Source organism: Poeciliopsis prolifica, unplaced genomic scaffold, assembly GCF_027474105.1.
Source record: "Poeciliopsis prolifica strain line A6 unplaced genomic scaffold, Auburn_PproV2 SCAFFOLD024, whole genome shotgun sequence".
In the NCBI taxonomy this organism is placed as follows: domain Eukaryota; kingdom Metazoa; phylum Chordata; class Actinopteri; order Cyprinodontiformes; family Poeciliidae; genus Poeciliopsis; species Poeciliopsis prolifica.
The window spans coordinates 6357751-6372267 of NW_026562399.1; the positions used below are offsets into that span (position 1 = coordinate 6357751).

The 14517-nt window shown below is 43.4% G+C and overlaps 1 protein-coding gene across 4 annotated transcripts in view; it reads right to left on the reverse strand.

Annotated features, from left to right (window-relative positions):
* Window positions 1-14517, reverse strand: part of robo3 (roundabout, axon guidance receptor, homolog 3 (Drosophila)) — a 157525-nt gene that overhangs the window by 87325 nt on the left and 55683 nt on the right. Inside the window, exon 1 of one of the 4 annotated variants that reach the window (XM_055046881.1) lies at window positions 806-1418. The exons of the other annotated variants lie outside the window; for them this stretch is intronic. Coding sequence (XP_054902856.1) covers window positions 806-872 — 67 coding nt within the window. The 5' untranslated portion in view covers window positions 873-1418. Of the gene's footprint in view, window positions 1-805; window positions 1419-14517 lie in introns of those variants that run through there. 4 annotated transcript variants of the gene reach the window in all.

The following is a 14517-nucleotide window of genomic DNA, read 5'->3' on the forward strand; positions in this document are numbered from 1 at the left end:
TATGCCTGTTTTTAACGATGGTCATTTAAAAAAAAGACCCATTAAACAACATGAATCAATGCTCTCTGTTGGAGTCATGCCACAAGGGATTCGCTCAGGCCCAGGCCAAGACAGTCAGGACCCACATGTCCAAAACTCTTCTCCACAATCAAACCAAACCTTCAAACCGTCAAAGACAACCCCAACATTGCCCCGCCAGCCAGCAGGGCTGGATTTAACGTTTTTGTCTGAATGCTGCATTGTTGGCCATGATAGGCCAATCTCTTCACCTAATGGGCCTGGTAATAGTGATAAATGTGCATTTCTGTGGGGAGCAGATGTGGGTGTGAAGCCGGCGTCCCCCCTGGGCAGGACGCCGGGGTGAAGCTGCATTTGGGCGGCTGTGATGTCTGCCGGTTTAAGTGGTCTTTAGATGACATCACCAAGACGGATTACAGCTGCTGACATAAACGCCAAGTGGTCACTAACTGACCCACTGACTGACGTTTGTCTGCTTTTCAACTTTTTTACAGAAATCTGAAAAGTGTGGCACATATTTATATTCGACTCCTTTTCATCCAATACCTGGAAAGACAAAAAATAAATAAAAAATTAAGTGCAGCTGCACCCAAAGCTGCAGGACCTCTGAGCAGGAAGACACATTTGACAGGCATTGCACTTTGTGATGTCATAAAACGCCGACAAAATCTATTCAAAGTTTGTATTTTTCAAAGTGACAATGCCATAAAATGAAATAATTTAAAAAAAAAGTTTAACGGGTATGAATTATGTTTCTGCACAGAACAGAGGCGCGGCTCCATCTTACCAGACGCCAAAGTTTCCAGAGCAAACAAAAACAGCACAGGAACCAAACGCAGGCTGCTCTCCATCATGCGCTGAGATGCTTCATAGGTAGACCAGGCTGCTGTCTGACAGTCCTCAGAGCATCCACACCGTGGGAGGGACAGCGAGGCTGTTCAGCAGCGGCGACCCTGTTATCCAAAAGGAGTTCGCAGCTATGGGGAGAAATCTGCGCAACCAGCAGCATCAAGCTCCCCGGGCAGCATCCTGGACGAGAGCCGGAGTTCAAACATCCCACACGGGTAACTTTTGTCCCGGACCGAAAGCCTCCCGTCTCGGGTCCGCTTCGGGATGGTCCGCGCAAAAAAAAAAAAAAAGAAGAAGAAGAAAAAGAAGAAGCAACGCGCAGGTGATGAGAGGAGAAGCGGCAACTGGCCGCCGCGACCCGTTATTGAGAGGGGAATTCCTCCGCTGTGAGACAAGCAGCTCGGAGGGGAGACGAAGTCATGGCGGAGAGAAGAAGAAGCAGAGCCCCGGTCAGACGCGCAGCTCCATCCCGCTCCTCTCCGCTCAGCTCCGCTGCAGGGACTGACTGAGCCACAGCCTCATCACAAAGCAGTCGCGCGGTCCGGGAGCAGAGCGCACGGAACGCCAAGCTGCCCGCCCGGTACTAGAACAACTTCCGGTGGGACCTTCAAAATAAAACCAAACAGCAAGAAAAGGGTCGGCCTGCAGAGAGACTCACAGAGTACATTGCACACATAAAGTGCAGCTACAACCGAAGACATAATAATGTTCTTATTTTGGACAACATTGCCTATTGATTAATTAATTTGCTCTTCTTTACTGACGAAAATAAATATTAGATATTTATTATACTGCAATAATATCATAAAGTTTATGTTTAAGTCGTGTCGGCTATATATATATATAAATATATATATATATATATATATTTTTTTTTTTTTTTTTTTTTTTTTTTTTTTTTGCTACGACTTAAACATAAACTTTGATTTGTTATTTTTTTTTTATTTTACCCCCTGCCGCTCTTTCCGTTGTTTACCTCATAATGTTCAGCTTCATCAACCCAGAGCCTCGTTAAAGGGCCAGCGCACTCAAAATTAGACTTCAGCGGAATTAAAGTTTACTTCTCAAGCCTTGCATGACGACGTGAGGGACTGGCGGTTCACCTGCAGTGCTGTGAATCCCACTGCCCTGCACCAGACTGCATCTCATTGTCTCGGGTCATCCCTTCCTTCACGGTGCTCATCCTCCTGAGAAACAAGCACCATCCTCAGAAAGCGGACGCATGATTATTGTCAGTGACTCCTGGCGTGCAAAAGTGACCTGATATGCCTGCACGTGTTCTGCAGCAAAAACCGTCAGATTATTATTTATTTTTTTTATTTTGTATTTGTTCATGTTTGCTTGCTGTGGCAGAAAAGAATGTGACATCAAACGCAGCCCAGTGAAAACAATGTATACTTTGCCTCTTTTAACATGGTAACATTATTTGTTTTTGGGGGGGTTTTTGTGTGGTTTTCTTGACATAAGAAATGATAAATGATAGCAAAATCTACATGGGTACACATCAAATCCTCCCCCATGTTCTGGCATTGCCGTGAAGGTAAAATAGATTTAAAAGAAATGAAACTGAAAAATAGCGCTGTGCTACGGTTCAGTCTGGTTAACCATGTCTGTGGTCAATTCCGGTCACCCCCCACAGGAATGCTTCGAAGAAACAGTGCTGTGGACTCAGAAGCAAAGGTGTGAAATAAAATTCACTCCAAATAAAGCACCAGCAAGCAATTATGAGATCTGACTGACCAAGGTCACAGTGATGCAAAGGAATGAAACCATAGAGGTACCATTAGGTCAGTTCTAAAATCTAAAGCATCAGTCCTACATTGAAATCTAAACTGAACTGAAAGAAAGACGGGGAGATATTTTTGTGACTTCCTGTGGCGTTCAGGACCAACTGCAGCCATTAGAGGGCAACCTGGTTAACTCCAACACACGCAGCTTTGCATCTATCCAACAAACAGACATATGGTCAAAGTGTGTGTTCACCCTTCAAATGGATAGAAGGGATACAAAAAAGAAGCCACCTTGGACAGCAGCCTTTCAACAGAGGCACCTCTGCGTTGATCTGTTCCTGTGATTCCAAATTGTCACCCGGTGAAGTTTGAGGCTCCACCGCATCAAGGCGCTGCTGTCGGAACTGAGTTCAAAAATACCGACGTTAGTTTTGTCCCCATTGAAACTGAGGAGTTTAAAGTTGTCCAAGGTTTTCATTTTTGCACACTGGTTTCATGAAAAAACAAAAAAAACAAAGGCAGAGAAATATGCATGTCAGCCATCTTGTTGACAGTAGCTCAGTTGCATTCGATGGAAAGTGTTTATGAGTGTCAGTTTTAAAACGCCTACCACAGCTTCTAGATGTTTATTGGTAGCTTTTCTTTTTCTCCCAATTATTAAGATAAAGTTTTTCGTTGCAAGTTGGAATGGCACTTGTGAATAAATATCGTAGTTTGTGAAACGTCCCCAAGAAGCAAGAGCTCGTCCTGCGGGGGTCCATGAAGACAGACATGTCGATGATTTGGCCCCGTAAAGATTATACTCCCGCCACAACAACATTCATGGATGTCGGCCAGGTTCGGCGCGGGACGTACACGGGTCAAAGTAAAGCAAGCTTTACTCGCTTTCATGATAATCTTTCTCCACGTTGGCTGTGGCTGATTGTTTCTTCAAAGGCTCTTGCTCCACTCCGTACGTTTTCCTTCATGAATATTGATATCAGTGCAGTTAAGGCTCTACCTCAATGTATCCAGCACTAGCCTTTTCTTTTTGAAGTCACGATATCAAGCATGTGGCCGATGACAGCAGGCTCTCAAAGCCGGCTCCCAACTGGAAACGCAGACGAGATGCTGACAAAAGTGTGACTCCAAATGCAAATTTGCCTCACGTGTAAAACACATTCGACTGGGCCGCATTTACAAATCAGGCATTAACATAAGCAGGCACGAACGTGTCCAAACAAACTCGAACTTCACTTCCGAATGTCACTATTTATCTGCACACCGGCTTCCCTCGATGTTGATGGAAAGCGAAAAGTAATATCACAAGCGCTTGAAGATAGGGCCAGCCAATGAAACTTGACGTGGCAAGAGCCTCAGCTCTGCAATGGAGCAATAAGCAATGATTGGGTGGAGGGCTGTTGAGCTGAATAAATATTAGGGGTCAGGCAGACGTAGTAAACACACGGCTCTTGACATTTACAGAAATGCTTTGGATGGTGGCATGCATGCGGCGCTGCATACTAAGCTGCATTCTGCCTGGGACTGCTTCAGCGCGCCGCGTGCAACAGAAACAGCTCCCCTTCGCCGAGGTCAGGGGGACTGAGAACAGATCCTCTCCTCGTGGGTTAACAACATTTTAAACGCCCCTGATATTCCTTTCATGTTTTATGCATGTACATGTTTAATTTAATTGCAGAAACTGATTAATTGAGCATCGCTCTGTGATTGAATAAAACATGATGAGGCCCTCCGCTAAACGCGTTTCCGCTCGTCTGTGACTGATGCTCCCACTTTGCTGCCTTCGTCAAACATTTGGCGTGGCTGTCAGCGGAATCAAGTACTCCATGAATTTAGACTAATTATCCACATTAGGTGCTGAATTACAATGACAGCCCATCAGCATGAATTGGTGCTATGCAGCATACTCACAGCTGAGCCATACATCATACAATCACTCCCACTTTGCAAACACAAAGAGGCCGTTTTAGAATATTGCCATTCAGTTAAAGGGGCAGCATCGTGGTTTTTTTTGTTTGTTTGTTTTGGGGGGTTTTTTTTCCCCAGGCACATTGTACCATTTTACCGCAAGTGGCTATTTTAATCTCAGCTGTTAAACGATGTTATATGACTCAAAAAAAATGCGACTTTGTAATTTTACTCTTTGAAATTCGTCCTCTGTCTCTTTAAAACCTCCTGCTCTTTCTTTTTACCCGCAATGAGCTGAAAGGTGCCCCTCAGCAGACTCTCAGTACCACCAGGTATTTGCTAATTGCTGCTGGCTAGTCTGAAGGAGCTGATTGGGGGAGTTGCAGGGACGGGCTGCTCTGTGGGGCGGACGCTCCGAAGATCGGAAACTGCGGGTCTGAGGAGGAGCTGTGCCTCAAAGGCGGAGCTAGGTCCAACCAGGCGTTTTGCACAGCTGAATGGTTGCCACGGGAGATTCGGGGATCTCTCAAACATGCATGAAACACACCAGGTGTGTTTTTGATAATGGAGTAACATCATAACAAAATGTACAGCTCCAAAAAGTCAAATCTACATAGATACCGCCTCTTTGAATCTATAGTAAAGGTTTTTACGGAAAGGACCAACAGGTACTCACCCATCCAGAAAACGTCAGGATCAGAACCATAAAAAGCTCCACAGTTCCTGTAAATTAACACTGGATTGTTCAATGTTTTTGTTTTATACTTGATTTTGAGCCAGGGTTTAGTTCTGTGGAGTTTATCTTTCTTTCTCAAAAAAAAAAAAAAAAAGCTGCTTCAAATTTCAATCCTTGTGTCTGATTGCTTATTCTTCCTCCCCTGGCTGAGCAGCTACTATAGACAGTGTGATTATTCAGGACTGTAGGCCTGATTGAATGACTAATTAATAAGCACAAATATCAAGCACCCACTTTTATTTCCTGGGAAAATCCAACGTTGGCGGTGAATGACGTCTAATGAGAAAATCAAAACGCCACTCGGATATATTACGCACGTCGTTTTGAGCTCCAAGGTAATCAAGCAGCAAGTGAGAGTCCTCTTCACATGCACCTGCAGGTTGTTGGGGGGGTGGGGGGGTGTTCGGGTTATGTTGCACATTTTTTTATGAGCACAAGTCACCTCTAGATGGATGGATGGATGGATGATTGAGTCAAGCACTTCCCAACAGAACTCCCTTTATATTTTCATATTTATAGCGCGTTGTGCTGCTGTCTTTGTGACAGAGGATCGGACTCGGCAAGCAGCAATTTGTAGGTCGGCTGTTAAACGAAGCTCACTTGGTACTGAGAGGCGTGACGACACTATACCACCACCATCTTCATACGTTTGTGTTGTTTAAGCCAAATTGTTGCCTTGTAACTCGAATATTGCGACTGGATTTAAGAGCAGTGAAATACTTCTTTGTATTTTTTTTTTTTTGTAATTTTTCAGACTGGTAAGTGCTGTGTGACTTAAACAAGGTCCGATTGTGTTTGTTTGATTTTTGACTTAATTTTACGAGTTTGTCCTCAGATTTGGCATTTCTAGTTTTAGAAAAACACACAAGAGGAATTCTGCTGTTTGGATTTTGACGAATGTAGAAAAAAATGATGGCGTCAGAAACTCGTGCTTCTATGCCTGCACTGTTATGGCGCCAAATGTTTATATCTTTACGAGTTTTGTCTTGTTTTTTTTCTCTTTTTTTCCGTTTTGTCTTTTTTATTTCAGCATTGTGTTTTTTGGTTGTTGTTTTTTTTTTACACATTTTGTTTTTTTAATTGTGTATGGAAAGATTGAAAATGGTCTAAGTAAATCTTCTTAGCATTCTAAATATAATAATAAACATCAAATCTTAGCTGCTGCTGCCTCTAGGCTCAGCATCCTGTCTTTCCAGACGATGTATCCTCGTACGTTGGTCATAACAAGTGGTTGTTTGAGCTCCGTTGTGCCTTTCTGTTATTGCCTCTAACGTGTGCCATCAACAGGATGTCTTTTTTGTTGTTGTTTGTTTCCCAGAGAACCGATGCTCACTGGATATTTTCTTTCCGTCAGACCACTCTGTAAACCACAGACACGACTGAGTGCAAAAATCCCAGTAGATCAGCTGATTCTGAAACACGGCTTCCACATTTAACTTTGAATTTTAGCTGGTTCTCAGGATGGAAATATCAAATATTTTTAGTAACTGAGTACTCCCGAATAATTCCTCGATGACTCAAACGTGTGTACTTTTTTCAAAGTGATAACTAGTGCTAACTGGTAAAAACTTTGTACCAGTTTGGAGCATCGTGTGAGATGCTCCGTCGGGAACATTGCTTCAGATTTGATTATTTTTATGGTCCATGATTGAGTCTTAAACATCGTTGTGAAGCATTGTTTTCTAGTCTATCAGATAACAGTTTGCAACAATGACATTGCCGTTACGACTTTGATGCACATTATGCTGCAGTTTATTCCATGCATAGGTCTTTAAAGCTACCACCACATAATCCAATAGATACATTTGAACTTCTCTTCTGTCAAAAGGCAAATTTACAGTAAATTACTTCTGTTAGTCGGTTTGTTTGTTCAGATCCTACAGCTGGTTCTAAATTCACTGAACTGCTGCTTAGGTAGACCTTGGTTTGTCATTTGTGTTAACGGTAAATCGGAACCGGAGTTCATCAGACCATAACAGTGTTCTTATAAATATTCACCGTTTGTTCATGTATGATTATTGCAGCAGACCTTTTCTTTTTTTGTTTTTGTTCTGACTCTGTTACCTCTCCCAGAACATTCCTTCCTGGCTATAAATCTGTCTCATGGACAGCAGTGATGGAAGGTCTGACGTTGTTGGGAAATTTCAAGAGGTGTTTTTTTTTTTTTTTTTTCATGCTTACATTTAGAGCTGGTGAAATAGAGGAGAGAAAGCTTCCCACGCAGATTTGTCAAACATTAGCATTTCTTAAATACCATTGTTTAACACGCTGTCAAAACAGTAAACATCGTTGAAAGTGTGTTGTTTTTTTTTTTTTTTTTTTGTTCGTTTGGGGTTTTTTTAATATATTTGCTCTGACCCTGGGTTGAGATTTGAGCTTCAAACACTGATTTTTCACCTGCTAACGCTCCCGCAGCAGCCAAACGCTCCCTGCGCGGCTAACCGCGGAGGAATATTTAATAGGAATGTGAGGCTGGAGCGCAGCTGTACTGCTGCCAGCGCTTGAGGCGGAAAGCAACAGTGTGTCGAAGCTACACTCCCTCACATGTGGGCGAAAGCAGGTGCTGATTGATCTGACGGTGCATTACGCCGTGGATAATAATTCCTTATTGTTGATTGTTGGGAATCAGCGAGGCAGAGGAGCAGGTTTCCATGTATTCCTATTAAATTCATATCACCTGTATCTACAGCCATTCATATGAGACCGTCCCATCTCTCTCCTCCATTACTCTCAATGGGAGCACCAGATGTCTCCACCTTTTGTGACCCATCACCGCTAATGGGAGCACGGACCCTCTAAGAAGCTCCAGCAAATACATTCTGTTATAGATTAATTGATTAAGAGGGTGGAGCTGCGAGATGACAATATATCTCTTTATTGATCTGCCTTTCAATGAGATTGGCTGTTACCCAACCTCCCTGTGGGAGAGGGAGAGAAAAAGAAAGAGAAAGAAAGCAAGAAGAGGAGGAGATGGTAAAGCATCACCTCCATTAAAGGAGCAACTAATTTCCTGTTTCTTTTGTTGCCTGGATTCAGATCCTCAGTGCGAGTAAAAAAAAAAAAAGAGCAGCGGACTCAGTAATGCACGTACGCCGACTGGAGTGATTTTTCACATTTATTATCTCACTCCTCGCCGTTTTCCCTCTCTGGGCTTTCTCTTGTCTCATTATACGCAGATCCACCTATCCAGCCTCTCTTTTATGTCTCAAGACCTCTTTGTCTTTCCCATTTCCACATAATGAGAGGCCCCCTATTAATTTTGGGGCTGCGAAGCGAAACGTGCCCTCTGTCGACCGCCTTCCCCCAACGCCCCCCTGCACGCCCTCGCCCCCACAACGAAGCGCTATGAGTGGATGAAGATAGAGTGGGCAGGGGTGTCCCCGTCTGTTTGCCACCACACATCATAATGAGCAGGGCAGATTGGAGTGTCAAAGGCGACATCAGGTCTATCTGGTGGGGCTCAGCCATTCAACTGGTTTCATAAAATGATTGGATTTGGTTATGAATGGAATCTGTAGAGTGTGTAATAAGAAAAAAAAGCATTCATGACGTCTGTTTATGAAGTTAATTTATGATCACAAGAGTTTCCAACAATACTCACCCATTCCTTACTAAGTGATTTTGTGTTTTTTTTTTAATAATTATTTTTCTTTCACCAATGCATTTCTTTTGACTAAAATTCATTTTCATGTTTTGGAGTGACCCACCCAGAGTCCTGGCTTGAATTTGAGAGAGAACAAATAGTCAGATCTGAAGATGATAACACGGAGGACTTGAAGTTCATCACCAACAATGGTCCATCAAAATACCAATAGGGATCAACAGAAAGCTGAGAAGTACTTAGAACAAGGGTCTGACTGGTCATTGAGAAAGGTAGAAATCCATTTTCAAATGGACGTTTGAAAATGCTCAGAGGGAGGAATCTCTTTTGCTCCTGACACTCTGAGGTCAAACATTTTCTTCAAACCTCCAGCGGCTAAGCTCCCAGTTCAGTGAATGAGGCTGCGTGCAACACTGGCCCCGTTTGGTTGTACACTTGGCACTCTTTGTCTCATTCCATTAAGTCCATTTTCATAAAGTCCAACTGCAGATCATGTTCCTTTAATGTATGTGAAAATACTGCATCATGCAGCGCCATCAGCTTACGCATATTGCCGATCGGAGCTTGCTTGTTTGGTGTGAAAATCCTGATGGATTTCCGATTTGCAAAGGAAGCAGGTCCAGCCAAGTGAGTCATGGCCCAGACTGGACCGCACAGTCACATTTACCTTGGAAGCACAACATCAAAACCGCCTTAGCGCCAGTTTTAGGACTTGTGATCAGTCACGGTTCCATAAGCTGTCCTTCCTGTATAAGAGCAAGTGCTCGCATGTTTTACTGATCTAGAAGAGGCACAGAAATTACAATAATATGTAAATAACCCCATCACAAGGGTCGTTAGTTAGTTAGTGCAGCTTTTTAACCATTGGTGCAAACATCACAGGAGCAGAGAAGAGAGAATAGAGACTATGAACAACCGAGCAAGTAAGTATTTTGAGCTTTATGCACGTTGGTGTCAAATCACTGCAATTAACAGGCAGTAAATGAACGTCATCTCACAGTGTGATACCGAGTGAGAGGGTGAACGCTTAATATCTTATTCACTTTGTATGATGTAGATCAGGAGAAGTCAATCCACGGACCAGCGATGTGTCCGGAGGATACGCTTGCCTCTGGCCCGATGACTGATGGAGACAAGCGTCATCCCCCCCTCTGCAGAAGCAGACGGAGAAGTCAGTATAACAGCAACAAACAGCAGCTCTGCCTCGTTTTCACCTGATCAAACATTTTATTCGACATATTGTACAAGTCAAAAGTTAACGCGCTGAACCACAAAACCAAGGAACGTGCCAAACCACAGTCCAGACGCACCCAGTCCGCCCCAACATACAACTGAAAGCAGCATGTGAGAAAACTGGATTTGAACTCGAAGCTCCATTATGAATCATAAACAAGTGAAAACTGCAGAAAATGTGTGATTTAAGCAAGCTGATGAATGCAGAATGGAAACTATAGGCAACACACACACACACACACACACACACAACACACACACACACACACAAACTCATAGAAGTCTATTTTTAAGCAAGAGAAGAAAAAGTCTACATTTTTATGAGATGTTTTAATTCTCTCACATAAGCCAAGACCTATCAGTATGGGTCTATAATGAAGGAGAAAGAAGAAGGAAAAAGGAAATGCTTGAGAAAGTCGCAGTAATGTGTCTGTGCTCTTGATATCAGTGAAATGAGGAATGTCTAGTCACATTGTGATGCGCATTCAGCGTCAGAATGAAAGCAGACGTGTGAGGGGCCCAGGTGCAAGTTTAATCTCGGAAGAAGCCACTTCAAAGTCTCTATACAATTTCCATAATTTGAAGCTTCTGCATCTCTATTTTTTGGGACTGTAATTGCGTGAAAATCCGAGATCACCAGAAGGTACGATGCGTCACGAAAAATTGACTTCAATCTCGTTTTTCCTCAAGATTGCACTTTTAACTTTTCTTTTTATTTTCCTTTTGAAAAAAATAAAAGCATTACCCCAAGTCTGAACTGACTGAAAGAAAGATACCGTTAGCCATGTTTTACAGGAACTGACAACTGATACGAAAGGGGGAAGCCATATGAGAAATCTTCTGAGTGTAATTCAAGAAGGTTCTGTCAGAAGAGGTTTTATTCCTGGCTAGTTGCAACTGTGAGAATCAATGGCAGAGCCACGGCTTTCTCTTTCGCTTCACAAAGGCAGCAGATTGCGTACAAGCTGATAAAGTTCGAACGCTGGTTTCCATTTGCTGCGGCCCACTCTCGCCAGAGACGATGAGATTGCTTCCACAAATGCTCTAAATGTTGACTCGCAGCAGAAAGTGCAGAAACTGTGAAATCCCTGTTGCAGAAGGAGTTACAGTAATGCAATTCAATCATTTCAGAATAGCAAAGTTGCAACCCAAACTTATATTTTTGCGATGGCCTCTCCAAATCGCTGATGTCCTTTGTAGCCACTTTAGCTGGATGCTCATGATTATCGTGCATCAGTGCAGGACACGTTTCACTTCGGATAATGACTCTGCCTTCGCAGCCTCGGTTCTCATCTCCGTAGGGTCTTTGGTTTTTGTTCTGGGGTCATCCTGCACATTTCACACCAAAACACATCCATCTTCAGGACACACAGAACCCATTCCTTCCTAAGTGGTGTGATGGCTTTCCATCATGTTCACACGTCCGCATAATTGGTGGAAAGATGAATGCAGGACCTTGAAGAGCTGGTAAATTGTTCCTAAAGATGAACCAGACTCTTGTGCGTCACCTTGGCCTATTTCTTTTAACTTTCCCTTTGTGTCAAACGAGAAGGCAGTGTGTGGCCTTCAGGTACGGTACATACACAGATGTGCCTCCGAGTCTCTCAAATGTGTCAGTTAACCCAGAGTTTCTGTCACAATCTGGACTTTTAAAGAAACAGTGTTCGTCCTACGTGTAAACTCCTGATTTTGAAGATATTACTAAATACATTTCTGACACGGTCTTTCCATCGTTACAGCGGTATTTGGCAAACAGGAAAAAACGTTGGTGATTCTAACGGCCCTAAAATGAGATGAAAAACACAGAACGGAGTGAGCAGATCTGCAAAATGGTCACAAACTGTTTTGAAGCCAACTAAAATCGACGGATTTTGCCGCCAAGAAATGCGTCAAGCCTTCATTGTGAAACCTCTTACATGCGCCGTTCATTCATTCTGCTTTTGCCCGATTTGGATCGTCTCATTTGCCTGAATGTAGCAACGTCACTTCCTGTCCGTAACTCAACGCGCGAGACGTGATATCGAGGCAGTTAGAGCGTCGCTGGCCTCGTTTCATCAGGTCGTCTTCTTTCCATCTGACAGAGCTGATAAGGAAATATATTTTTATGTGAAGTTACAAAAGGAACCTTATTTTCAAACTAAAATGTAAGTTACTTAAATGACGCATTTGGATTACGGGGGCAGGGAGGAGGAAGAAAACGATTCCATGTCGCTTCCAGGACAAAATACTTTCACAAATTCACCATTGTAGTTCTGCTGTGTTAGACGGAGCAGCATGTCACGTCATTTTTTCTCTCTCTCTCTCTCTCCCAGCAGTTTTTGGCAGAAGAAGTCCTGCTTGCTCAAAATAATCTTCCTGGCAGGCTCCAAGTGGTGTCAGGACGGAGGGTCAGAGCGTGCAGCCGGCTGCCACACTGCGCTGCCCTGTAATTTAGCCTCCTTTGCTTCCCCACCCCGCAGAGCTCCCATCCGTTCGTTTCCTGCGAGATGAAATGACTCTTCCAATTCCCCCTGTCTGCAGCAGAGCAGCAGAGGAGGAGGTGGGGTGTGTGTGTGGGGGGGGGGGGGATGAAGTCGCGGCAGCAATTATGGAGAAGCCCTCCCCTCCTTCACCTCCTCTCTTTTCTCCTCTTTCCAACACACACTCTCACAAAGCAAGGAGAGAGCCTGAACAATTTTTTATTTTTTTTTACTGCTCCACAGAAAAGCTCCTTTGGCTCCATTCTGCTCGCTCCTCACCTGGTGTTAACATGCAGCCTTTGCCTTTTCTACATGTCATTATGCTGTGTGACGGGAGCCATTCAAGCCCAGCAGCAAGCGGCCTCACCGGAGGAGCCTTGTTTTTAGGGGGAAGAAGTGGAATGTGGCGGCAAATGGGGTGAAATTGCACCGATTCGCCAATTTGCACTGGACTTTAATTTTACCACCAAGAAACTATAAATATTTTATTTTTAGGGTCATGAAAATGGTGGTTCCGGTTTGTTCTGGTTTACCCTTTTTTCTGGTTTGTCATACCTGAACATCTAAACCTGAAAATACCAACAATTCCTTTGCTGAATTAGAAAGCAACGGTAAGAAAACACATTTCGACGGCCCCACTGATTACTGCCAGAACTTTGACTCAAGAAATTACTTTACCTCTCTGACGACAGAGAGAGAAATAAAATCTGCACATCTCATCCAATTTCTCATGAATCGTTCTGACTTAGGAAATCAGAATCGCACATGTTCACGTCTCAGACAATGTTGTTTCGCAAACACTGGAAAATCCTAGGAGCTTTGTCTCCTGCGTTGAGTTTGACCCCCATCTCACCGGCCTCCAGCTGAGAGGTAAGCCAATATTCTGTTATTACTTTAGCTGTGTTCGATGCAAAATAGCCCATTATACTTCCAGGACAGAGCTATTGGCTCTGGCAAATTGGAGAAGGAAAGTAATTACACAATGAACATATGCAGCCGGCTCGTTTGTCTGGATTGAAAATTGATCTAATAAAGTAGAAATAACGCAGCAGAGACGTTCTGGTTTTAATGGGAGAGGCGGCGGAACAATGGTCCGACACTGACCACATGCGATGCGGCAGCTGCTTGCCGAAAATGCTCCAGTGGCAGAAACAATAAAGGTTTCGAGCAGAGATTAAATGCGACAGTAGGAGTGAAGGTAATGAGAGCAAAGTCGCAGTCAGGAGGGAAGGTCACAATGTCCAGGCCACGTTGGAATCAAATACTTTTGGGAGATCTGCGACTGCTTGTGTTGGGTGAACAAAAGGTTTTGGAGAAGACCTTAATCTGCTTTCGAAAGAGAGCTAATTGGCCACGCCTGTCTCCTGACAAAACACACCATGTGCAGTTTGAGGTCATTACAGTGCAGAGACGCGTCGCTCCGACCTTTAGTAAAACACGACACCTGCAACAATATTTTGTGAGCTTTCCTTAACAGAAATGTTCTTTTTTTCTCCCAACTGAATTCCTTTCAGGGGTAAAAGCCAAACACCCAGGAATCTCAACGGGAAATGAAGCAGTGAAAAGAATCTCATGTTAAAAAAAAGAACATCAATAACACCTCAGAGCTTGATTTAAATTGTATTTGGATGAACTACCAGGCAAATTCATGGAGGAAATTGCAGTGGAGAAGGTATGAAGGTGTTAGTTTCTGATGTTGCAGTGTGTGTGTTTATACTATAGTGCACTTCCTAATTTGGGAGCGGTTTCCCTCCGAGACAAACGGACTAGAACTTGATTACAGCAAACTAAACGGGACAGGTGTGAACACACCCTACAATATTCATCCCCCAACCCATAGAGGGCGCTCTGTGGTTTAGAGTACATTCTTAAATTAGTACTTAAAACATGACATGTACAGATTATTGTATTAAGAAAAGTCCTCGGGAGAAGCATTTTCGTCGGACCTACTTTTTGTTCTGTCACAACTCTTTGAAGGAAAAA